Below are 26,708 nucleotides of genomic sequence, written 5' to 3' on the forward strand. Positions count from 1 at the left end.
TGCCAAAATTGATGAAAACTTAAATCTTCAAGTATGAGATGTACACCAAGTCCCAATAGTAAAAATAAAGAGCAGATATAGAAATACTTGCACACCCAGACACAGTATAATGAACCAAATACATAACGAACCAAACACAAAAAGGTGATGTTAATTATTAAAGAAAAGACAGATTACTTACAAGGAACATCAATTAGAATAACAACAATAGACAGGGTGTGGGAAACCAGCACTTGCAATTATTCTTATAATTTGGTGTAGCCTAGTGGATATGTTTTTGGTTTTTTGTTTTTAATAACCATCAAACTTTAAAATGTGCATAGATTTGTCTCAATAATTTAACTTCTAAAAATTTATCTAAGGGAATTATTTACAGAAGTATATACTCAAGATTATCACAAAGTTGTTTATAATAGTAAATTTTTAAAAATAATTTAAATTTGCATCAATAGGAGACTGACATAATATGTGATGAAATTCTGTGTGACCATTAAAAAGGATGAGATTGATCTATATGTATTAATTTCTAAGACTTTCCACCATATATGTGACTTGGGTCTGTTTCCTGTCTGAATCTCATTTTCCTCATCTCTAAAATAGGGGTAAAAATAGGACCTACCTCTTAGGTTTTTGCAATGATTACATGAGTTAATACTGGCACACAGTAAGCACGATATAATTATTTGCTGTTTTTATTAGTAATTTAATTAATACTTATATAGTGCTTACCATGTGCAAGGCACTATCCTATTTCTTTAGAAATATTAACCCATTAGAAATATTAATGTGTTCATAAGTGAAAAAGTAAGTTAAAGAACAGTATGTTATATATTATACACTGGAGTATAAATGCCAAATTGTTAATAGTCATCATCTCTGCATATAGAATTACATGTGGGGGTTGGTAACCTTCCATCATATACTTTATATAGCTTTATACTTTCTGAACTTTTATAAAGAGACCTTTATAATGAGGAGCAATTAATGCTTGTATTTATGCTTTGGAAAAAATGACTCCTTCCAAATATTATACTATTTTAATCAAGTGACATCAACCTTTCTGTTCATTGGTTTCACATATTATTTTTGTAGTTCTGTTGCTCCATTCTGCTCTAGAACAAACTCAGGGATGGGAAAAGTTTTGTCAAAGGCAATCGATCCCTATGTTGATTAGATATTCACAACTCTTGCCTATTGGCTGAAGAACGTTCAGGGTGGGATCATGATAAACAGAACACGGGAGCTGCCATTTCCTTAGGGAGGGAATTAACCCATAAAGACAGTAAGTTGAGGAAGTAAGGGAGCCACTTAGATGGAGTGGGAAGTGAAAAGGTTCAGAGAGTGGCAGCTACTGGTGAATTCTCTTCTCGTTTGACTCTTCTTTCTTGATTATGGGCAGAAACCTGGAATTTATGATTCTGTAGTGGCTTGGAGGATCCAAACTAAAATTCCATATGGGTTCTGATTTCTCAGTGACTATTTTCTACACTTGGTTAGGTGTTATTGACTCATAAAGTAACATAACAGTAAGTTCACATAGAAAAGTGAAGCACTTCTGGGTGAGAACTATATAGCTATACTGATTTGCCATTGGCAGGGAAATCTCCGGTTTCCCAAATTCCATAGTCACCTGGAATGCAGAAAAGAGCTGTCAATCTCACAACTGTGGAGGCTCTCCCTCTGGAAATGTTAACCCCTGTCTCAGGTACCTCTGTGACAGTGGGCTTTAGGATAGGCCTCATGGCAGGATAAATGAGGGCCAGATAAATCTGTATGTCATCTTTCATAGAAAATTTCATTTTCTAAATGTTCATTTTTAAATATTTTACCATATTTGGAGTGAATCTCAGTCACTGGTTTTTTACAACAAGCATTGGCTAATTTTTTGTTTCTTTATTATGCATTTTAATATATCTGAAATTGAGATTTGTCTTACCCAGCTTAAAGGCAATCATACCTTGTTTGTGGCTTCTGCCCCCTAGCTACGATGGTTCCTTAGCTGTCTCCAGATATGAGAATGAATATACAATTATAAAATAAAGATAAATCAATCATATTGGCTCAGAAAGATTTCCTTATATTTAACTAGAAATGTTCCTTCTGTTTGAGATCATTTCTTTTAATTAGTTCCTCACAGAGGTAAAAACATCATTTTCAGCAGCATAATTCTATGTAGTCTCCCCTCCCCCCGCTGGCCCTGAACAATGATACTTGCTGCATTAGTTTTGTTTGGTTGAAAAGAGACAAAGTGACTTCTCAGGGACCTATGGAAGGAATTCTCTTCTAAGTCAAGGGACAGCGTTGTCTCTTTCTCCAATCTACTTCACGTTCTACCTTAGGCATGGGCGCATCCAAAGAATGATCCCTACTGTTTCTCCTATGTGTCTTTAACTGAAACAGTTTTCTCCTGAGTACTCCAAAGTACTCAGTACTCCAGAGTACTCAGTGGCAGGGCGATACCACCATGGAGTGTGATGATCTGAGTGGTAGAGCTGAAGTTTCCAAGGAGAGGCTGCCATCAGGAGAGGCTTTGAATGACCTCTGAAGTACCAGATTCTTATTTTACTTTTCCAATTTTGATGAGAGGGATATTCTCCCTTAAAAAATGTTTCATAAACACTACACCACAGAAATTAAACACTTCTAATACGATAATGTAATTATTCTTTTTATAGCCAGAAAGAACATTGTTCTGAGTTTTTTAATCATTGGAAAGGATCCATTAAAAAAAACTACAAATATCTAATTTTCTTATATTTCCCTTATATTCTTACATATTTCCCTTATGCTTCCCTTATATCCTTTGCCTTAGTTATTAATGAAATGATTTATTTATTTGGAGCTGAGGGTGGATCTTATACATTCTGTGAATATCACATTCAGAGGAATCCTGCTTTGTGTATAGAAACTGGTTGAGTGTAGAATCCTTGAGACCCAAATTAAAATAGATGGATGTTGGAATGGATTGGGCTCCCTGCTAATTGCATTTTCTATTATTGCCTTGTTTCCTCTTGGAGCTTTAAGCCATTAAGGAAAAGATTAGGCAGAAGAGAGGCTAGAACCAAGGGTTCTCAGTCAGCGATCACCAGTGGGAAGAGGTGGCTTGGCATCAGTATAAAGCTGCAAATGAGAGCCCTAGAAGCAGACCAAGAAGAGAACAGAACCCTTCTACATACAGGGTTATAGTAGGCTCCTCTAATGTTTAAACAACTCCTTATTTGCAGGGGGCCTCAAAAATAGACCCATGCCTCCACACTTGCGAGAGGCATTTTGGGGAGTGAGGAGGAGTGAAGGTGAGCCATTTGGCAAACTTAATCGGCTCCAGAGCAAGAGTTTCCCAACACTGAACAGGGCACTTTATTGCTGTCAGTCCCTTTCTCTGCAATCTGAAAAGCTTCACCATGAATCCTTAGGGATGACCTGGTTTATTGGAGGCTTTTGTTGCTGTTGTTGAAGATTTTTGGCAAACATATGCAGTATATAAGATAAGTAGAATTCTAAAAGACCAAAACAAATACACACATAGGATGTCCCAGAGGCAAACGGCAAGAGATCTCACTCTAAGAGATCAGGACTGTTTTAAAAAATGTTAGACTTCTGGCTGTCTTCTTTCCTAGAGATCAGACTTCCTTACTGCATCTAGAAATGTTTACATACATTTGATTTGCTTTTTCCTTTGTTTATGCTGCAGCTCTTAATATGACAAATGCCACAGAGAGAGGTATTTAAACCCCCAACGTGTGCTGTGCTCTCAGTGATTGCAGACTTAATAAAATTTGCAGTGGCCCTGTTCCCGGCATCAATTCTACCTGTTTGATGCCACTAACAGCTTTGATTTGCTGTCATGAGTACACTGTGTATTTAAAAACCAAAGAAAAGAAACAGGCATAAACCTTTGATAACCCAGGGGGCTATCATGGGGAAAATTAAATCTGCATGATTCATAGGGTGCATGCTCTAAAAGAAGGGTTTGACCCATTGATTTCAACTTTAGGGGAGATTATGCTGCATTCTCATCTAGAAAGTTCTGTAGTGCTTTTGAGAAACAATGGTAAAGTGGTCCTTTAGTTGAAGAGTTGTCAGTAAAGTTCTCTAAGGACAAAAAAAAAGTTATATAATGATTATGCACTGAACATATAATACTTCAAGGTGAAGAACAGTTAGGCCCTCTTTAATCGCTTTTAAGAAAAGAAAATGTGCTTCAAAGATTTGTCTTCAATTATTTAAGATAATCAAATTGATATAATGTTGACATTATATCGTTTGAAATGAAAAGTTATTGGGACCTAAAATATGCACCCTCTAATTGGAGTAAGCTTTTATTTTCATTGTTTAGGTAGTAAAATGAGATGTACAAGTTCAAACATACATTCACCAAAAAAAGGAAAAATTCTTTCTCTTTAATGCATTAATTCATCCAACAAAGATTCCTTGAGCAATACACCAGGTGCTATATGAGACAGAGAAGACCATGTCATCACTGGGCTTAATTTCAAAATGCAGCTATTTTGAATCATGCAAAGGTATCACAGAAAGCTATCAGAACTCTATGGCAATATGGAATTCAAATAGTACATTCACCTGTTTCCTTCAGAGATCAAATATGTGACTTTCAAATTTTAATTAGTATATTTATTTCTACCAATGATAAACTATACAAGGCATAATTTTTGGAAGGAACTTAATGTACTGGCTAATAACATGGCCTCTAGATTTTTGAGAAAACTGCCTGGGCTCCAGAGACTAGAGTCAACTGCTTAAGTTCAAACCATGGCTCCACCACTTACTACTTATGTTAACTTCAGGTGGGTTACTTCGTTTCTTAGTGCCTCAGTTTCCCTACCTGTAAAATAAGGTGAATAATACTTCCTATCTCATAAGTTGTAAAAGGATAAACCTCAATACCATGTTTAAAGCTCTTAGAAGAGTGCTTGGAACAGAGAAATCACTCAAATAATAGTTATCAATGTTAGTTCTAGGACTAAAGTAACTTCAGTACAACGACAGCCATGACTTAAGCAACTGGAAAGACGTGTACAGCTCTTTACTCCACGTGTCATCTTTATCCTTTAGGTAGAAGCAATAAAGTTCAATGCAAAAACTAAATTTTTATTTAGAATAGAGTTGATGTTTTATTAACTTTGGTTCTATCAGAAGAGTAACCATCGACTTTAAAATCTGAAATGAGCCCTAGACGTTATAGCTCAATCCCTTAGTCTTCAGATAAGGAAACTTGAGACCAGGAAAATGATTACTTTGCCTAAGTTATCCAAGAGCTTGGATGTCTTAACCCCTAGACCAGGACATCTTTCATTACCCCATTCTTGAGTCTTTTCTTTTTCTATGTTTATGTTACATAGATCAGTACTCTGCCACTTACTAGTTACGTGAGGTTGGATAATTTACTTAATCTCTGCAAGTCTATTTCCCCTTTGTGAAATGGGGGCAATATGACTTGGAACATAGAGTTCTTAAAAGGGGCTGAGATAGCATATATACAGTGTCTACATGGTAGCTCTTTGATAAATACTGGCTGTTGTTGGTATTGTTGTCTGTTTTTTACATTGTTACGAAGCTCGATGACTTCTATCCAGAGAATATTGCTGGTTAGGCTTCTCAAATTTCATAAATAGAATGTCAGCATTGCCAACTGCTCCTCTTGCTTCCAAAGAACATAAATCTACCCTCAATCAGCAATGCTTCGTCCCTGCATTCTTGGTACCTGTTAGAGATTATAACTTTGGTTTGGCCCCATTGTGACAAGTGATATAAGGATGCTTATCTAAGGAGCTGTATGAAGATGTGCCTTTACCGGCAAACTAGAAATGGGCTGTTTAGAATCAAACTGTCCCCCCAAAAAAGTATAAAAACAGGAAAGTCGAGGCAACCTTAGTGCATACCCCAAGCTTACGTCATATTTTATTCACTACAGAAATAGCTGTTTGCCAAAAATCTTGTTGAAAATATTGATCATTCCATCACTCACCGCTCTGCAAAACATCTTAAGTGAGAAATTGCTTTAAAAATTTAGTGCCTGGGAAGAAAACAATGGTCTCTCTTGAGACCATTTTGCTCTCCTTCCTGTAGTGAGAACTGCGTACTTTATTTTCTTTTACTTAATTTTTTGCCCGAGCTTGCATGTATCTCAGAATTCAGTTTGAAGCTTAGTCATAGTATCCGTTACTCTAAACCAACAAGAGGTCTCCTTTTCTTAAAACGAATGTGTTGTTATTTCATTTAATTTACTGTCACATCATGGATTATACTCACTTCAAAATTCTCTATGAAAAGAGATGGAAATAACAAAGCTGATAGACTAATGGAACTCTTCCTCCAAGGTAGTGGTTTCCAAGCATCAGTGCCCAACAGATCTTATTTAAAGGCATAGCTCTAGGTTGCATTCCCCAGGGATTCAGATCTGATGCATCTCTGTTAAGGCCTTTTAACAATCTCCCAAATGATCCTTACATAGGTAGTCTATGAACTACACTTTGAGAAACATTGATTTAAGGATTTCTACCTGGAATATCTTTATTCCAGATGAAGCTTAAAAATTTAAGAAGAAACTTAGCTTATTCACCATTAGTATTAGGATAGCTTCAAATTTATTCATTTGTTGAGTGCCTACTATATTCCAAGTAGTGAAGTAAGTCCAAGGTTACAGAGATATATAAGACATGGTTCATTTCTTGAAAAGTTTTCAAATTTAGTGAGGAAGGTGAACATGCAAACAAGTAATTACAGTAATTAAAGTTCAATATATTTGCAATGATAGAAGTTTGGGCAGGATACATGCACAGGACAGGGGAGACAGTGAAAGGTCAGAGAAAGCTTCAGAGAGGTGAGATCCCACAGGGCTTTGATGGATGAATGGCAGCTCATGGTACAGATCATATCTCAGTGAGGGAGGGGAAAAGGCAGATTTATCATGCTAGCACAGGCACACTGACCCCTAACCAGGGAGTCAAAGATGGACTAAAGAGTTTGGGATAGTATCTATTGGAGGTGCTATGAAGACCAGAAGGAGCTGCAATTTGACTCACAAGCTATTTGAGTTTACAGTCTATGCTATCTTTCTTGGGCATAATTTTAAAATGGGTGTATATCTACCATCTCATCAGCATGGGACCCTACAGTTTGGAGGCCTATCTATGGTCCTATTGGAACATCCAGAATCCCATCTCAAAGGCTACAGAAATGTTCCCGAGCCAAGCCACTTTAGACAACCAGGATATTACAGTGTCACTTAAGATTAAGGTTGTGACTCCTGTTTCTTTTCCCAGCTAGAATTTCTGTTCAGCTAAAAAATAAATAAATAATTTGAAAATGCTGGTTCTTATTAAACTTCAGCTTCTTTGACTACTGTCAGAGCTCAGGTATCTTCCTTTTCATGCGATTAGGTCAAAATGTCATTTAAAAGTAAACGAAGATTTTGATAAATATACTGTAGTTATATACAGTGTTAACATTGGAGGAAACTGAGTGAAGAGTACCTGGGAACTTTTGTACGCTTCCTTTACAGCTCTTCTGTAAATCTAAAATGATTCCCAAATAAAAACCTTTTGAAAGCGTAAACTAATAACGACTTCCGTCCTCATCATCAAGCTGTTTAGCATCTCCTCCCATTAAAACCAGAAGATAATTTTTTTAAGAATGAAAAAAGTGAATCAGAACCGAAATTCAACTTTTGACTTACGGTTAAACTTGTAATGTATTTTCAGAACCATTTTAACAAAAATATTCCTAATAGTTGCTGTAGCTACATCGAGGACTGAAGTCAAAACAAGTTAACTTTGTGTGGCTCTTGTCTGATTTCCTTGGTAAACATGTCTTACTCACAGTCATTATTCACCATCCATATTTACAAGCTAGGAAAATGTTATTATCTCAAAGGCCACAGAAATGTTCCCAGCCCAAGCCACTTTAGAGAATTGAGATGTCACAGAGGCAGGCCAGCCTGACTTGGAGGAGAGAGTCACAGTTTGTGAGGGTACCATGTATGTTTTTCTAAAGTAACTTGCGCTCCCATCCCTTCAGAGATGGGGCCACAGTGGATAAACCTCTTTATGCATTGCTCTGCTTCAAAGGGGACAGAAATGTAAACAGTGGCGGCACACCAGGATCGGGTTTCTTTGCTTTAGCCACCAAGAAGTCAGGAGAGGAAAACCAGGTATTTACTTAGGTTTATCATCACTATTGTCAGGTTTTCTTTTAATGACTGGAAAACAAAAGAAGAATCTGTTCAGAAACAAAGTACCACAGAGCCTCACTGTGATTTCTTTTCAACCACTCCTGAGCCATTTTGTTTAAGTATAAAATTAAAAATTAAAATGACCTTTTTTGTTCTTTGTGGTGGTTGTCTGCTAACAGGAATCTCTGACTCAATAATTCTTAAAATACAATGCTATATGAGACACATGTAGCCTATTTAAGAATGGAGTCAAATCATCTAATATTGATTAGCACCTATGTTTTAATAATAGGGCCTGAAGAATGGATTTCTCTTTCTAGAGTGATTCTTCTCGGATAATTGAGGAATGGATTTAAGCACAGGCTTTTAACACCTACAGAAAGGCTATTCAACATGATCAATATCTGGGATGCAGCCAGCTAAGGCAGACTGAAATTTAAAAACAAGATAAAATAAAATAACCTTCTACCTCTGAAGTCAGTTGGAAGAACAGCTTTCATCAGTCAGGGCGATACCATAGAGATAGAAATAGCAAGCAAGCAAGCAAGAAAGAGCTAGAAGACATGGCTTCAAAATTAGCCTTCAGTACCTTCTAGCTGTGTCTTAGTTGCTGTATTAACTGGTTTGTACAAATCATTTCACTTCATCTTCTTCATAATTCTATGAGCTGGGAGTCGATACCTACATTTTCTGCGTGAAGAGGCTGAAGTTCACAGAAGTTGAGCAATACCACAGATCAAACAGCTAATAAGCAGTAGAGTGAGGACTCAAACCCAGATCCACTTGCCTGGTTTGTTTTAAGGGTATTATATATAACTGTAAGGAAACAATTCTAGTAATATGATTTTGATTTCCCAATTTCCGAGTATGTCCTTAGAAAAAGCCCTAGAATGGTTTTCTTAGAGTACCAGAGATTTCCTTAAGATATTGCCTAAGAAGAAAATTATAAATGATGCCATCCTACAAAGAGCAAAGAATGTGCTATTTCAGCCTCCATTGAGACTTCAACTCTAGATAGCCAAATTCCTATTATCTTCTTGGCTTTCCTCACTTTTACAGTCAAAAGAATGGAAACCATCTCACAGGTCTGCCTGTTCTCTCCTCTGGTTTCATTTCTTTCTTTCTACAAGATCTACATGACCTGTATTATTTTACTAAATATATTCCTTTTATTTCTGCCAGCCAGAGAACCTTGATGGCTTTCCCTCCTTCCATATAACAATACATTTCCCCTCCAAACTTCTTCTCCCATCAACTAATATGGTGAACTGAGTAGGAAAAACTTAATTGACCTTAGAATCAAATCATATTTACTCACTCTCACACACACACACACATATTCAAATTGGGGAGATAGACCTTAATAAAAGCAAATATAGAAATGAGTATTGGGTATTCAGGACTTTCAGTGGAACAAATGACCTGTTTTATTATATGAATGCAAATAAAAACTTATGCAAATTTAGATTCATAGAGGTAGAATATTTAGAAAGAGTCTTGCTATTCCTTGAATTTGTGAGACTCTAGGTATATGTTAGTTTTAGTTCCTGGTACCACAAGATAAGAGGATAAATTACGAAAAGAGGGAAAGATAAGAGGTGGTTCAAAAGTGAGCAGTCAGGATGGTAAACTGGGGCTAGCAAGCTTGGAAAAATGAAAATATTTGATGGATTTTTTTTTTTTCATTTTTGTCCAGTGGCTAGAAGTAGGAACTAGGTCTTGGCGGGGGGGTGATTATAAGGAGACTGATTTTAGTTTGATTTAGAATATATGTGTATATATTTTAAAAACATAGTTGTTTAAAATGGGTTGATATGATAATGCTGAGTTCCTCATAAACCAAAGTATTCAAGAAAATGATGGATATCCTCTTTAACTTGGATGTTGATTTTATCTCAGATTATTCCAATATGAGAAGTCTCAGATTCTCTGTTCTAAATGTCCTACTGAACAATCCCAAGAAAGCAGAGATGGAAAATGAATCACTATCCAACTCTTTTTTAAAGAATTTCCTTCTTCTACAAGAGACTGTGCTGGACTTTAGGGGAAAAAAGATGGCAAAAGCAAAGTATGCTATGCTATTCCCTCCTCTACCCCCTACTCCCCACCCCCCAAAGATTACAAATCACATTGGAAGACAAGACTGATGCAGTACACATAAGGCAATTAAACGAAAATTTAACAATTAAGTGGGAATAAAGACCATGAAACAGAATATGTAAAAATTGATAAGAGGTAAAGCAATCAGTTTAGAAGACAAGAGGGATCGTGGTAGGCTAGGCAAGCAGGATACACGGAAAAACTAGGACTACAGTTTGGCCTTGAAATAACAATGTCATACACTGAATGCGTGTACTCAACCTTAAATAGTTTGCAGGTATTCTTGCATATTTGTCTCTAATTTAAAGTAACCTCAATTGTATGTGCATGTGTGTGAATGTGAATGTGTATATTAACACATAAGCATATGTAAATATGTATATATAAAGATGCATATTTGCATTTGTGTGTAGAAAAAAATTTTGAGAGTCTATATATGAAAGTATAATTTCTGGTGGAACTTCCAGACCTCCTCCTAGGAAAATGGCAAATCTTAGACATTCTTTCATCTTCCGAGTTGGTTCTACATATCTGCAGTGGAGGAAATGGGTGCATTAGTTCAAAACTGCTTCCAATTCCAAACAAATCAAGTAAAATGAACAATAATAACAATAGTAACAACACGGTGAAAGATGGCAAAGGAAAATCAGCATTGCCCTCAGAGTCTACTTTAAAATACAGCCCAGTAAAAGATCACTGGTGTAAAATTAAAAGGAGACTGAGGATTTACCTGTACTTGCTCTAGAATCCTAGTGAGAGTAGTGTAAGAGATGAGTAAATAAAGTTCTCAAAACTTACTAAGACCCTTCAACTTTAGTGGAACAAAATTTTGGAGGTATAGCAGCCAGGTAATAAAGACACTTAATATTCCCAGAGAAGTCCCTTGCCCATCTCAGGCACTCATAAATAGTTATTTGGCTGGTGAAAAAAAAAAAAAAAGGTTTTTTTCTAAGCTTAGAAATAAGCACAATTGTGCTGACGAACTAGAAAGACATGCCCAGCCCAAAGGCATTCAAATATAATTTTTCAGGTCCAATCTGGTCCAACTATGGACCTTTATTTATTTCTTCTGATTAAGGTCTGTGTGGCAAACAGGGAATCTCTGCAGTTTTCAAGTGTCCAGATGACCAGTTTTTAGCATGGGAAAAAACTCATTTTTAGCCAACATGACCTTGATACTTAAAAAAATAAAATGAGAATGTGCCACGGACTTGATTGGTGGAGGTAGGGAAAGGTCAGAGTAAAATCTAACTGGGAAATTATATGTTCACTTAAATTTAAGAGTATTGGGTATTAAGTACCAAAATGAGGCCTTCTCACTGTGATGCTAGGTTAGAACAGAAGATTTGGTGTCTGAAAGTTGGAGTGGCATTTCTGGCTCTGCATCTGCAGCAAATCTGTGAGCCTCAGATTCCTTGTCTGGAAAATGGGCTGAATAATATCAATCATGTACAATCACAGAGATATGGTGAGGGTTAAGTGAGATAATGTACAATGTGTGTGAAAGTCTCCATAATCTGTAAAGAATTATACCAATGTATTCTTATCATTAAAAGTAGTTAACAAGAGCATTGCCATTTTATACTAAAAACAAATATTGTACTTGGCTTATCACTAATTCAAAGAAAGGTCTATTCTAACTATACCCCAATAAAATTAAAATATTTTTTAAAAAACAAAGAAAGGTCTAAATTGACATGAAAAAATAAATCTTCATGATAGAAAAATAGAGCTTCATGTGGGCTCTACATCTGATATGGTTGTATTAAACATTTTGGAACAATTAATTTGGTGGTTGTCTCTTTTCTAGGATTTTTAAAATTCTAAAAATTCTCAATTCCGTATACCCAATTTAGATATTTTTATATTTTTCTTTGTAGCTTGCTTTACTGGTTTTTTTCCTGAAAGAGAATGACTTGCTCCTCTCTGCTCTCTGAGCAGCCTCTGGGAATTGATACAGAGGAGAGAATCTCTGTTGGTTGTAGGCTCTGTTCTGCAGACACCCCCTAATCCTCTGTTTACCACAACATGAGTCTATTACCATAGAAATGATAGCTGAGATCCCAGATTCAACATCACTGACTTCACAGCAGGGCCTCGTAAGCGGAGAAGCCCCGCTGACAAGGAGAAGCACAATCACTACTACTATTATCAGAAGAGTAGACAGTCTGTGGCCTTGAAAGAAAGGGTAATTGTCAACATCGCAATAAAAATGCATGAATGAGCTGTGTTGTTGGGATATGCTGTAGCTCATTTTCTGTGTAACACTGCCTGACTAAAAGTAATGATTTGAAATTTTATGTCATTTAGTAGTTTGCTTTTAAAAGGTCAGCAGTTTCACTTGATTGCATTTGTCTCTCATTGAGATACGAAACAAGCAGATTCTAATTCATCTTTACAGTGCTGTTTCTGTGCTCAAAGATTTCCCTTTTCATGATGCGTTGTTTTTCTTTGTGTTTGTTTGTTTGTCTTGTTTCTATTAATAGAAGAGAGTGAACCTGAGCAAGATACTAAAGGTATTTTTTTTGCTTTCTGCACTGCTTCTTTTTAAATGTATGGTTCGATTCCATTGTTTATTTCTCTGACCTTGTAAACAACTCTGAGTGCCATGATTTTGTAAGGAAATAACCAACGATGTACGGGGAATATTAATTCAGCATTTAACAGTGTTATTAGATGGGCTGCCTTATTACATAATACAGTTATTGAGCATTTACTTTTATTAAGAAAAGTTTGAATCAACAGAAATGTTTAAACTTTGTACCCCAAACTCTGAAAATGCAAACAAAATGAAATGACGTAAATCAGCATGAGAATATAAATCTCACATAGATTGGAATAGAAAGATCCTCTGACCAAAAGCCTTGGGGGGACAGGAGGTGAGGGTGTCGCAATCTTTGGAGACTTGTAAAAATGTCAAGGTGCCAGCCTAGGTTTTTACTGTCATTACTTGAAGTGGACAAGGATTATGCAACTGCTCCAAACCAAACCAAATCAATCAAACTGTTCTAATCTAACTTTTGTATATTTTGGATGAAATTCACAAGTTCTCATATAATACAGTTTGGCTCTAGGAATAAACCCTAGGGTGGTATTCTTTGAAACAGCACCTCCTTATCTTAGTATTTCAAATAAGGTATCCGAGATGTCTTCCTATTTCTAAATATCAGGCTGCTTATAACTAAATTTAGATAAAATTATTTCACCTGCTCCTGTGTGGTTTTGGGGGGGTTTGTTTATTTGTTTTTTAGTTTTTGTTTTTGCTTGTTTTCAATTTACTCCTGTCAGTGCTGGTTTGAATCAAGTAGCCTCAAAGACCTCTTTAAGAGAAGCTAGAAAATTAGAAAGAAGGAAAAGAACGAAAGAAAAAATTCATGCAAACTTCTTGTGTCCTTTGAAATAATTGCTCAGAAATAGAATTTATAAGGGACTTCAGTATTCTTCTGGTCCTACTCGCTTACCAAGAAAAGAGAGGCAATTCATCTCAAGCCAAACTGCTTATTAATTTCAGGATTTAACTTGGGTCCCCCACCTGTTAGGCTTTCCATTACCCCACCAGGGAAATTTCAGAGTGTATAATGGCCCTACTTCCTTATTACAAATTCAGATTACCCCTTAAAATGACAACCAATAATAAACTTTTATATCTGAAAGTGCTTTGAAAAATGGAACGAGAAAGATGGGGCGGTGGGGGGGGGGGAAGGAGGGAGGGAAGGAAGGAAAAGAAAAGAAACAGAGAGAGAAAGGAAATGGGAATACAATACGGTTATATTATACAGAACTTTGGAATCACTGGCTGCTTAAGTCCAATTTTGGATACAGGATTCTCAACCTGCAGTTAGTATTGTAAACTTACCCCAGAGAAAGTAAAGCCCAAAACTCAGGACTAGATACCATGAGAGAAAACCCAGGGATAAATAGATTGCCCGTGTCTATTTTACATGTTGCAGATGAACAATAACGTGCTTGCCCGTAGGAAAGCAAGTCAGAAACAGCTCACAGTGAATTGGAGAATGATGGATAAAACTATTTGTAGAAAGAAGAGTTGGATAATTTTTTTCTTTAAAAATCCACATCAAAACAATTGTAAACATTTTCCAAATTACTCAGTAATGTCATGCCCCTTCTATTAAACAGCTTGTTTATGCAACAAAAACACTTTTATATTGTCTTTCATGCAAATAAAAGGTAAAATAGGGATATTCAAGGGACATTTATTTGAAATTAAACCTATCACATTACTTTTAAAATGGATGACTTAGAACGAATTTTCAGTTTGTGGCTACTGCTAAAACAATGGGAGTTTATTATTGAACTATGATTAAGTTTATTATTACAGGTATACTGTTATCCATGGGGCAGTCTGGCATTTATTTTTAATGGCAACTGGCTTTATTGTTTTTAATGTTTGATAAATGTGGTGAAATTTCCTTCTCCATCCCTTCACCTTTTATGCTTGGAACTGGTAACAAATACTGATGGGTATAAAAATATTAGCTTTATTGCTGATAAAGCTGGATTGAAAAATAAAGCTTCCTCTCCCTTCATCCAAGAATTAGAGTCAAGTGATCTACTGATTCCTCCCCACACCTCCACCTTTCACCTGGAGTCGTAGGATGGAGAAGTCCTGACCTGGAGAACGTACCTACTGCATATTACCCCATACCCTTCTTGTTTGCTGGGTAGCTGGCAGAAAGATGGCCCAGAGAGGATTGAGATACTCATCATATATACAAGCACTTTTCCCCAATCTCACCAATCAGAGGAGTCACTCATTCACTCATTCAACAAATATCTATTGAGTGCCTACCATGTACCATGCAGGGCTCTGGATCGATTGATCAATGAACCGACCAATGATCTGTCTATCTATCAATCAGCTTGTGTTAATGAACAAAGCAAGCTTTGCCCTTCTGATGCTTACATTCCAGGAGAAGAGACAGCCAAACAACAAACAAACAAATCAATACTTATGACATGGTGTGAGGGGGATGTGTCGAGAAAGCATTATGAGAAGACATCTGAGTCAAAACCCAAAAGACATTTGCAACCTTCTTTGAGGGAGGGAAACTGGCAGGAAAGGTGTAAGCTATCTTTCAATACTGAAAAAAGAGTCAAGTTTCTATTTTATCTTTTGGCAAGAATGTGGGAGGGCAGGAGAGACCAGCTTCCCTTTATTTCCTGGCCTTTTTTTTTTTTCTCTTAACCCATCAGACTTTACAATGAAACCCATGATCAGCCAAGGGTATATCTGCCCCCTTGGAGCAGGAGACCAGCAGGTTGTCAGCACGACCCTACATTCATGAAGCCACCTGCAATGCCAATGGTGCTCCTTTCTGTACCCTCCTGTGCCCCACTGGACCTCCCAGAAGGTTCTGATATGGGACAGAGCAGCACATTAATTAAATTAACTCCAAGGCTACGTTGACCTCTAGAACAATGATGGACTCTGTTTTAGTTACCATCGCACATAATTCTTAACTGTGTTGTGCAATATGGATCATCAGAGGTTTTGCAATGAGCCCAAATGATATTCCAAATAATGTAACGCCAGCCAAAAGAAGAGAAAAAGCCATAAATTACAAAATAAATAAATAAATAAACAAACCCTCCCTTATTATTAAATTCCAGGAAGAATTTAAAGTCCCCAAATGAAAATTCTTGCCTTTGTAAAGTAAAGCAGAAAAAAACAATCTAGATTTCATAGTTTTCCAGTTTCTTATGCTTCTCATCTTCAGCCAGAAGGCTCTCATTCAGGTTTAAGGGCACACTGACTATTGTCATCTTCAGCAGCTGCTGTCTACACTTTTCCAGCATTCATGGAATTGAATTAAACCCACTCTCAATCTTTCAAGGATCCTGCTTTTTTTCCCAGATTCTCGAAGGCAGTGGGACCCATAAAATGATCATTGCAGTAGACTCAAATTCAAAAAATTCTGGACACACAAGTATAGCCCCAACTCCTACAAGAGTTATTTCAGCCAAATGATGAATGTGGACTCAATTATGTTGTGCAATCTAGGTCTCCATTATTGTTGCCAGAAAACATCAGAAGGAAAAGAATCCCTGGGTGTACCCTCGCTCGGATGCCAGTCACTCTGTGTTAGTTGTCAAGGGTCCACAACCTGTGAACTTAGACTAAGTTGGGAGAAATCTCCTATCAGGTGTTCAGATGGGGTACCATGTTTGTCGCTCTGGAAGAAATGTACACTGCCTCCTAGCTGGCTTGTCTTCTTGAGAAATTTAGACTTTCCAATGGGGACAGCCTCTGTCTTCTAGTCTTGATTGACACTTCCTTCGGACCCATCCAGCATTTTGCAACTTTTTAATTTTCCATTTCACCTTGGAGCCTTGTTTTTCTGGAACGCCAACAGAGGTGCAGCCTTCACCCCTATTTTAAGAAGGCAGTTTTAGCTCTCACCGCCAGGCTCTCAGGACTGACTCCATAATTTGTGGACCAGGTGCAAATGCCAGTGAGGGCCCCTAGTTCAAAAACCACTTATAATTTCAAGGCACAGGCAGCAGAAAAATAAACGAAGCATGGGGCCCTCTAAGCATGGTGCCCTGGGGGACTACACAGGTCACTCGCTCTTGGAGCTGACCCTGCTGACCACCATAATGACTGCTATTCCTCTTGCTATGGAATTTTTCAGGTTATAACTATTGCCTGCTAGGGAAAATTTTCCCTGAGTCCCACATTTTGTTTCAATTTGGAATCATCCCCCACAGAGCTCTGATCTAAAACGGTTGTGGTTATTTCTGAACTCTTAGGACTGACATCTCTGATAAATGTTTTTCCTCAGAACCTTACCCTTCTTCAGGTTTTAGGTTTTCTAGTACCTTATGCTATTTCAATGGCAAAAGAGGTATGTGTCCCATTGCATGTTTCTCTGGAGCTGTAGAGTAGGCTCTACTGCAATTTTTAAACTTTTTAATGTTAAAACTTTTCAATCTTACAAAAAAGTAGGTACAGTAATATATTAATAGTAAACTCCCATGTTCCCATCACCCAACAGCAACAATGATCAATAGTCTACCATTTTTGTTTTACCTAACCCAGTACCATTTTATTGCTGCTGGTTTATTTTAAAGCAAATCCCAGACATGAATTCAATCAGTCCATGTGTACTTTAAGGCTTTTTAACGCAGTCACATTACCATTTTCATTACCCCATCCATCCCCAGTTAGCACTAATTTCTTAATACCATTTACTACCAGGACAGTGCAATTTTTATTTGATTGTCTCAAAAAACTTCTTTTTACATCTGATTTGTTGCATAAGAATCCAAATGAGAATTCACACATTACATTTAGGGCTATGCCTCTTAAGTCTTTCTCAATCTATAATAGTTCCCTCTTTTTCTTTTTTCCCCCCAATGTTATTTATTTGGTGAGGAAACAAAATAACTTGCCCTGTTCAATTGTCTATATTTGGGATATGATTGAATTGTATCCTTATAATGTTGTTTAACATGTTCCTCAATCCTCTATTCTTTTGTATATTGGTAATTAGACCCCAGGACTTACTTCAAATCAGTCTCAATTTTGTGTTTATTTGGGGCAGGGGGGAAAATTCAGCTTCCTTTTAAACATTAAATCCACTTTTTTTTTTTTTTCACACTTTTGCCTTGAAGTTGGCACCTTCCTTCCTTTTTCTTTCTCCTGGCTTTAGGGTCCAACATGTGTATTTCTAGCATGCTCTTCTAGATTCCACCTCTTAGAGTCCTCAATATCAAAAAATAGAAAGGTGAGCTTAGTGATGTTGAGCATTCTTTCATGTGTTTGTTGGCAATCTGTATATCTTTAGAGAAATGTATATTTAGGTCAGAAATGCAAATGAAAACCACAGTGAGGTATCACCTCACACTAGTCAGGATGGCCATCATCAAAAAATCTACAAACAATAAATGCTGGAGAGAGTGTGGAGAAAAGGGAACCCTCTTGCACTGTTGGTGGGAATGTAAATTAATACAGCCACTATGGAGAACAGTATGGAGGTTCCTTAAAAAACTAAAAATAGAACTACCATATGACCCAGCAATCCCACTACTGGGCATATACCCTGAGAAAACCATAATTCAAAAAGACACATGCACCCCAATGTTCATTGCAGCACTATTTACAATAGCCAGGACATGGAAGCACCCTAAGTGTCCATCGACAGATGAATGGATAAAGAAGATGTGGCACATATATACAATGGAATATTACTCAGCCATAAAAGGAAACGAAATTGAGCTATTTGTAGTGAGGTGGATGGACCTAGAGTCTGTCATACAGAGTGAAGTAAGTCAGGAAGAGAAAAACTAATACCGTATGCTAACACATATATAAGGAATCCAAAAAAAAAATGATTCTGATGAACCTAGGGGCAGGACAGGAATAAAGACACAGATGTAGAAAACGGACTTGAGGACAGGGGGAGGGGAAAGGGTAAGCTGGGACGAAGTGAGAGAGTAGCATCGACATATATACACCACCAAATGTAAAATAGATAGCTAGTGGGAAGCAGCCGCATAGCACAGGGAGATCAGCTTGGTGCTCTGTGACCACCTAGAGGGGTGGGATAGGGAGGGTGGGAGGGAGACGCAAGAGGGAGGGGATATGGGGATATATGTATACGTATAGCTGATTCACTTTGTTATACAGCAGAAACTAACACAACAGTGTAAAGCAATTATACTCCAATAAAGATGTTTAAAAAAAAGAAGATGATCAATAGATCGTGGGCGTTCGATTCTTGTGGTTAAGGACAAAATTTATATTTTCCTCAAATTTATAATGTTCTAAAACATGATCAGAAAATACAAGGTCCAATTGCCATCTCTCTCTAAAAAAAAAAGAAAGGTGAGTTCATCTGAACCTGCAAATCTGGAATTAGAACTTGCAAAAAGCAAACAACTGTCAAACAAATCATATCCTCCTATATCTCCTTGAATTATGTAACCCTTTTAAAAAGGTATTCAGAAATCAGACTAACTTCTAATACAGCTGAATTTGATCTAGCCTTGGTCTGTACATCTCCTGTCTAATATATACTATCTCTTCTGTACTTTCCTTTCGAATACAGACTCCACAAATTTCACAGTTTTAGAAGAACTAAGCATCAAAGCCTGGTGTTAACTGGAATTTCATAGTCTAATATTATGTTCTGTGTTTAAGTCCCAGAAAACAAAAGGCAAGAGCAAAAAAAAAAAAAAAATCATGTTTGCAGTGAATGGGCAATTAAAAGGATTCCATAATGGTCTAAAGAACACTGGATTGAAGTCAGAGGACTTGAACTCAGGTTTCTCACCCATCAGTTTTATTACTTTGGGGAAGAAACTTAAATTACCTGGGATTTGGTTTCTACATCTATTTAATAAGAGGAGAAATCTAGTTGATCTCTGAAGTCTCTTCCAAGATTAGTGATTCTGTGATTCTAAGTACCCTTCAATTTTTTGTACATTCTAAACCTCATCTCCACTCTTCAATTAAAGGTAAAATTTCTTTTCACACCAGAAGAACTTCCTCTTATCTAGTTAGTGGGGATTCAGCCTCAGAAAAGAATATAAATTACCCATTCTCCTGCCCACTTTTGTCTAAAATATTCCTTTTCTTTTTGACCCTGTATGTGCATCTCATTCTCTGAAAAGTTGGACAGATTTTGTCTGTCCTCCCACTATGATACAGTTGAAGATGTAAAGCATTAATTAATTAGTTCATTAATTCAATTAAATATTATTACTTTGGTAGGCACTCTCCTAGGTACTGAACAAAACAGGCAAGGGTTTTGGTTGCTGAGGACTCACGGTCTGCTGCGGGGAGACAGACAATAGACAAAAAAATAAATAACTTCAGATAGGGGTAAGGTCTATAAAGACAATGAAACAGGATGATGAAAAAGCGAATGGGGGGAAGGTTAGACTTTACGTTGGGTGGTCAAGGAGGCCCTTTCTGAGAAAGTGTCACTTAAACAGAGACTTAGATGATACAAGGAAACCACCACATGAAGATCTATGGGATGAGTGCTCTAGGCTGAAGGATGGCATGGGCATCTCTTAAGTTGGGAACAAGCTTGGTGTATTCTGGAGCGGTGAGAAGCATAGGGTCATAGCATAAATGGCTTAGAAGCCAGGGCATAGCATTTGATATTATCCTTAAGACAGAGGGAACATGGAGGATCCTTCACAGGAGAACATGATCTGATTTGCATTTCTTAAAGACCACTCCAGCTTGACTATTCCCTGTAGGAGAGTCACTCACCACTTCTGTTTTCCTAACAGTTTTTGCCAGAATCCTGCGGCCTCCTGAATCCCACAATGTCACCTTTGGCTCCTTTGTGACCCTGCGCTGTATAGCAACAGGCATCCCTGTCCCCACCATCACCTGGATTGAAAATGGAAACGCTGTGAGTGCCAACTACATGGAAACTTGCCTGGGGAAGACGCACTGGTGGTGAATTTCAGGGCAGACCACTTATTTGTAGAGTTACCTTGACCTCTGTCGTTGGTCCCACCTGCATCTCCATTTTTCAAAGCCTTCCAATATTTTCATCCTAGAAGTCACTGCCTTAGAGACTGAACTCCATAGGTTTACTTCTTTCCTTGTATCATGGGGATAGTAGAAAGTCAAATTCATTCTTTATGCTTTTGTGTAAAAGGAAAGTGGTATTAATTCCTTCCCACACAAAACTCATCAGTTTAAGAATTAGTTCACTGTTGGAGCCTACTTTGATGAAAAGTAATCCAGAATTAGAACCCATGTCTGTTAGTGCAACAGAATTTTCTTTTCATTTCTAATACTGGTAATAATAACTAATATATAGTATGTGGTTGCTATGACCAGGCCCTGTTCTAAGCACTTTACATAAAAACATTCATTTATTCATTCTACAAATATTATTGAGCATCTCCTGGGCATCAGGCATTATTTTAGACATTGTGGATACAGGCATAACCAAAACAGGTAAAGTTTCCTGCTCTCAAGTTGCTTACATTGTGATGGGGAAAAACAAACAATAAAATAAGCAGATGGGAGAATCTATAGTCTATGTGCATAGTGTCAAATGCCATGGAGAAAAATAAAGCAGGAAAATGAGAAAATACAATCTCAGGGGAAAGATTCCATTTTCAATAAAGTGGTCAGAGAAGCCTTATTAAGATGGAGATACTTGAGCAAAGATCTGAAAGAGCTGAAGGAGGAGGCTATGTAGATAATGGGGGGTGATAACCAAGCAAAGTCACTGAGATAAAGGTGCACCTGGTATGTCAGAGGAACAGTCAGTAGGTCAGTGTGGCTAGAGGTGAGTGAGCAAAGAGGAAAGAGGTAAGGGGTGTGCATAGGGGTTGTAGGTCCTATAGGCTTATATAGGTCAATTGATACAATTTGGCTTTATTTGAGTGAGACGGGATGCCATTGTAGGTCTGTTTCTGTCGTCTGTTTTCCTGCTGACTCTTTCATTGTGTTTTGTTTCCTTGTATGCCTAGTTATCTTTGACTACCTGCTGTTCATTGTTTTGAGAAAAAAAAAATGTCAGAGATTAATTTGAGGTCTAGATAAAGGTTCTTTTCTCCAGAGAATTTTTGTTTGTTTCTGCTAGGGACCAGGGGCTACTACTAACCTTAGACTGCCTTAAACTTGTTATAGTAAAGTAACTTGTAGTCTTGTTCTTCTTTAGCTCTCGAATTAAATTTTAGGTGCCATTTAAAATTCACATCTTATTTGGCAGTATGTTTTGTGGCTTTTCCACGAAGCTGTAGGAGTTGTCTTAAGCCTCTCAAAGTAGTGTAAAGAGATGCCCTAAGAAAACTGGGGAACTGACAATATGACTTTATTAATTTGTCCTAAACTCTGTGAAAACAGTTAATACAGAAAATGGAAAGACATAGGCTTTTAAAAAATTCAGTGTTTTCAAAAGGCTCCTATGGGGGCTTCCCTGGTGGTGCAGTGGTTGAGAATCCGCCTGCCAATGCAGGGGACACGGGTTCGAGCCCTGGTCTGGGAAGATCCCACATGCCGCGGAGCAACTGGGCCCGTGAGCCACAACTACTGAGCCTGCGCGTCTGGAGCCTGTGCTCAGCAACAAGAGAGGCCGCGATAGTGAGAGGCCCGCACACCGCGATGAAGAGTGGCCCCTGCTCGCCGCAACTAGAGAAAGCCCTCACACAGAAACTAAGACCCAACGCGGCCAAAAATAAATTAAAAAAAAAAAAACCTAAGACATTAAAAAAAAAAAAAAGGCTCCTATGAGTTTAGAACTGGAACATATATGATTATTCTCTGTTGGAGTTGAGGAGTAATAAAAAAAGCCAATGGTTAGAGTTAGTTTTGGTCTTATTGAGACTCCAACTTCATCTTTCAAGATGTGATTCACAAAAAAACAGAAAGCAAACTGGATTCTTCGCCAGAGATTCTAAAACAGGAATGACATAAACGAATGGTAACTTTCTTCCAGGAAGAAAGCAAAAGGCCATCTGCAGTTCTCATGGTCAGAGAGAGTGTTACTCTTACAGCCAAGTCTTGTTCTTGGTGCTACAATCCAAGTCCAAATAGAAATCGAGATGACTGCCCCGTGCTGATGCAAATCACAGGAACTGGAGGCAACTGCAGGCGTTTAATGTTGGACGAGTAGCCAACCAGAAAAGTCTATTGAGGAGAACAGGGAAGGGCCAAAGCCCTGGTATCATTCTGGGTGGGCGGGATTAAGACAAATGCAGAGTTGGGAGCTATTTGACACAGAATAAAACAGAATTTCACCTGTGGCTTTTCACTAATTATAAGCCAGTGAACTAACTTCATAACACACTACCAAGTACAATGAGTACTTTAAAAGATGTGAATGCTCCTTTTCTCCTCCTCCATGAACATGCCAATAAACTAAAACCCTGAATGATTACAGCCAAAGAACAAGAGAAAAGCAAGCAACTTACCCCAAAGCCATCAAGAACTCTTCTGCTTTTATCCTATGGAAGTATCATTCATTTTTCATGAAAATTTGTAGTCTTAGATGAACTCAGAGTGAGCAGTAATATCACTTTTGTTTTACAACTTTGGAAATAATAGTTTGGTGTGGCTACAGCAGAGTTGACTTTTCTAAAAGAAAATATCCTTATATTTTGATAACCAGATTTATTTAAAGTTATACCCATCTCTCTATTTATTATTTTGGCATTCAAATAAAAAATGTAGAAAATTTGCACATCTCTCTTGCTTTGTCCAATCAATATAGTTCCTAAAATATGTTAAAAGTTGAATCATTTTAACTTATTAGAAGAATTTTATAAAATAAATAGCCAAATCATCTGTGTTGAAGATTGCGGTTTTTGAATTTCCTTAAAGGGAGGCTCACCTATATATCATACGTATTTTTAAAAATTTATATGTTTATTTATTTTTGGCTGCATTGGGTCTTTGTTGCTGCGCGCGGGCTTTCTCTAGTTGCGGCGAGCAGGGGCTACTCTTCGTTGTGGTGCCCGGGCTGCTCATTGCGGTGGCTTCTCTTGTTGCGGAGCACGGGCTCTAGGTGCGCGGGCTCCAGTAGTTGTGGCACGAGGGCTCAGTAGTTGTGGCTCATGGGCTCTAGAGCGCAGGATCAGTAGTTGTGGTGCACGGGCTTAGTTGCTCCACGGCACGTGGGATCTTCCCAGACCAGGGCTCGAACCCATGTCCCCTGCATTGGCAGGCAGACTCCCAACCACGGCACCACCAGGGATGTCCCTATACATATTTTTAAGAGGCAGTTTTTTGGTTTAAAGGACACGAGCTTTGGAAACATCTTCTCTCACTAACTTGGTAAACCAAGATAATTACATATATCAAGTGGAATATATTAAGTTGAATATTTCAGCAGCCAGATCGAAAGAGGTCAATATTCATAGCTATGTTGATCAAAAACAGCATGGGAAATTTTCTCAATTGTTCCTTTTTCTATGATACATAGACAGACACTATTACAACTCCCTAAACATGGACCATATTGGGCCACATCCTAAAGGTCCCTGAGACAATCCTAGCCAGCTGGGACTATTTGCAAGACAAGGTCATAGAAGCCAGAATACCATTCAGAGGTTTCTCTATGTTGAGGTCAAATCATGATGAAGTTGTGGGATTATCCATAACTCGGGATAGATTCTCTCCAAACAGCATTATTAATATATTAACGATATGTAAAATATATTCCACCTATATTGCCTCGCTCAGAAGGCGTTTACTTACGATAAATCAGGTGTGAACTAATATGCCTATTTAATAGAGTTCCTGTTCGATGGCCTCATTTGAGGTCACTGTCCCAACACCACACATAGAGCAGAGAGCTGTTTATCCAGCTCTTTCAGGTCAGTATGCCTGGGTGACTTGGAGAAATACCATATTTACTCTAATACCAGATAGAGTCACCTCAATTAAGTCCTCAGCTTCGCCTCAGCATACCTTGGTCAAAGCGCCCAGGAATAATCTGAACTCATCATTTTGAGCTTTTAAACCTGAAGAGCAAAACGATCAAAATGCGGGGCAAAGGGCTGTTTTGAATTTTAGGTCATCAAAAATACTAAACTGTTGGTCAGGCTGCCCCATGAAGAAAGAAAAACAAATTAAAACGATGACTAACAAGGCCTGCTGTGCGTGAGTCACAAACTGGATCAAGCCAGGCCTCTGGAAACAGGAGGAAAAGCTCATAGGAATCACATAATAATCAGGCAATGAGCCTCAGAACTTGCTGGTCTACTCGCTGAACTATGTCAGCACCTGGATGACGTCCAGGAGAAGAGAGGTCAGGCGGTTTAAAACTCACTTCTCTTTCCTCCCAAGAATGTTTTCAGTGACCTTGAGGAGTGACTTTCTTAGGTGTGAACATGAAAATCGTGGGAGTTTAGGCAGCATTTGGGGGATTACTCGTTTCTGAGTTGTCTCCCAGGCACTGATGGTACAGACCTGCTTCTTGAAAGAGGGAACGAACTTTGCAAAGGAGGAAGGTAATTGTTCTACAGATTTCACATATATAAACTGGAAAGGGATTATATTTATAAACAAAATATCCTGAGAGCATAAGGCATACTGACTGACAGAGGTTTGAGGTCTTTAGCTTTTTTCTCATTGTTGCTTTGTATTAAAATTCAGGGAGAGTCCAAAATTGTATTTCACCAAAAAGCACCTACTATATAACACAGGGAACTCTAATCAATATTCTGTAAGAATCTATATGGGAAAAGAATCTGAAAAAGAATGAATATATGTATAACTGAATCACTTTGCTTTACACCTGAAACTAACAGAACATTGTAAATCAACTATACTCCAATAAATTTTTTTTAAATTATATTTCAAATTGTTCAATCCTTTCCATCTAACTTGGACACTCAAATCCATAAGAACTTGCACCTCTGATAAATATGATAATGATGAATTCGGTTTGAATTCCCAACTGCATGTATGTCTCTTAAAGATACTTTTCTCTCTGCCTTGTCAATTTCTCATAGAGTCCAGGCTGCTTATCTGGGGAAAGTGCCACAATACTTGATCTGACCTGGGATGTTTCCCCAGTTAAGGTAAATTGATGCTCACATAAACCAGGTTTTCTCATAAGGAGACTAATAGCGCAGGTAAAGAATAAAAAGACGAAGAAGCTAATTGAACAAACTTTCACTGCCTAGTTGCTACAGAGAGTGCTGGGTTCTGGGGCCAGCCAGCCACCTAGCAGCAGAAGGATGGAAAGTTGGTCTCACCTCAGGGCTTCCCTCCCCCTTGCTGGTCTAACTATGAAATCTTCCCTCATGTGAAACAGTAAAATAACTGGCTCCAAGTTCTTCATTCTCTACTAGACAGAAAGATCTCTTTCAAGGCCACCATGGTACTCATCCCTACTCCTCCAAGATAAGGTCAAGGTAAACCATCAGCTAATTCCTTGATTGTCATTCCATTCACACTTCCCTCAAACCAGCATTTTCCCCTCATATAAGCAATGATAATTAAACAATAATTATTGAAAAGATAGTAGAGTGCTTAAGAAAACAGTGAAGAAAGAATCACCAGTTTAAGAAATGCCACCACTTTAACAATGACATTTAAGTCAGATATTTGTTTTGTTCACGGTTGATTTGAGGTTGTTATTACTGTTCTTGTTTTCTAATAACTCTATTCTGTTTTCTAGGACTAGGGAAGGCACTAAAGCATAATGATTAAAAGCACAGACTTTGGGGTCAGACAAACTAGGGTGTAAATTGGATCTCTGCAATGCAATAGAATGTGCTAGGCAGCTCTCTTTCTCACAGAGTTGAATGCTGGCAGCTAATAAGCATTTACATAAATTAACCTGTCAATTATGTGCTAATATGGCATTGATAGCCTGGCTCTTTGAGGACATTTGACTTTCTGATTTAAGTAACGAGGCAGAAACAGAATTGGCTTTACAACCATTTTTTCCTCATAACCATTCACCAT

The 26,708-nt window shown here is 37.8% G+C and overlaps 1 protein-coding gene across 2 annotated transcripts in view; it reads left to right on the forward strand.

Annotated features, from left to right (window-relative positions):
- Nucleotides 1-26,708, forward strand: part of MUSK (muscle associated receptor tyrosine kinase) — a 95,487-nt gene that overhangs the window by 34,502 nt on the left and 34,277 nt on the right. Inside the window, exons 6-7 of one of the 2 annotated variants that reach the window (XM_057549277.1) lie at nt 12,778-12,807; nt 20,558-20,682. In XM_057549277.1, the coding sequence (XP_057405260.1) occupies nt 12,778-12,807; nt 20,558-20,682 (155 nt within the window). The remainder of the gene's footprint in view (nt 1-12,777; nt 12,808-20,557; nt 20,683-26,708) is intronic. The other variant, XM_057549278.1, reaches the window with a different exon arrangement.

Source organism: Balaenoptera acutorostrata, chromosome 6, assembly GCF_949987535.1.
Source record: "Balaenoptera acutorostrata chromosome 6, mBalAcu1.1, whole genome shotgun sequence".
Taxonomy (NCBI): domain Eukaryota; kingdom Metazoa; phylum Chordata; class Mammalia; order Artiodactyla; family Balaenopteridae; genus Balaenoptera; species Balaenoptera acutorostrata.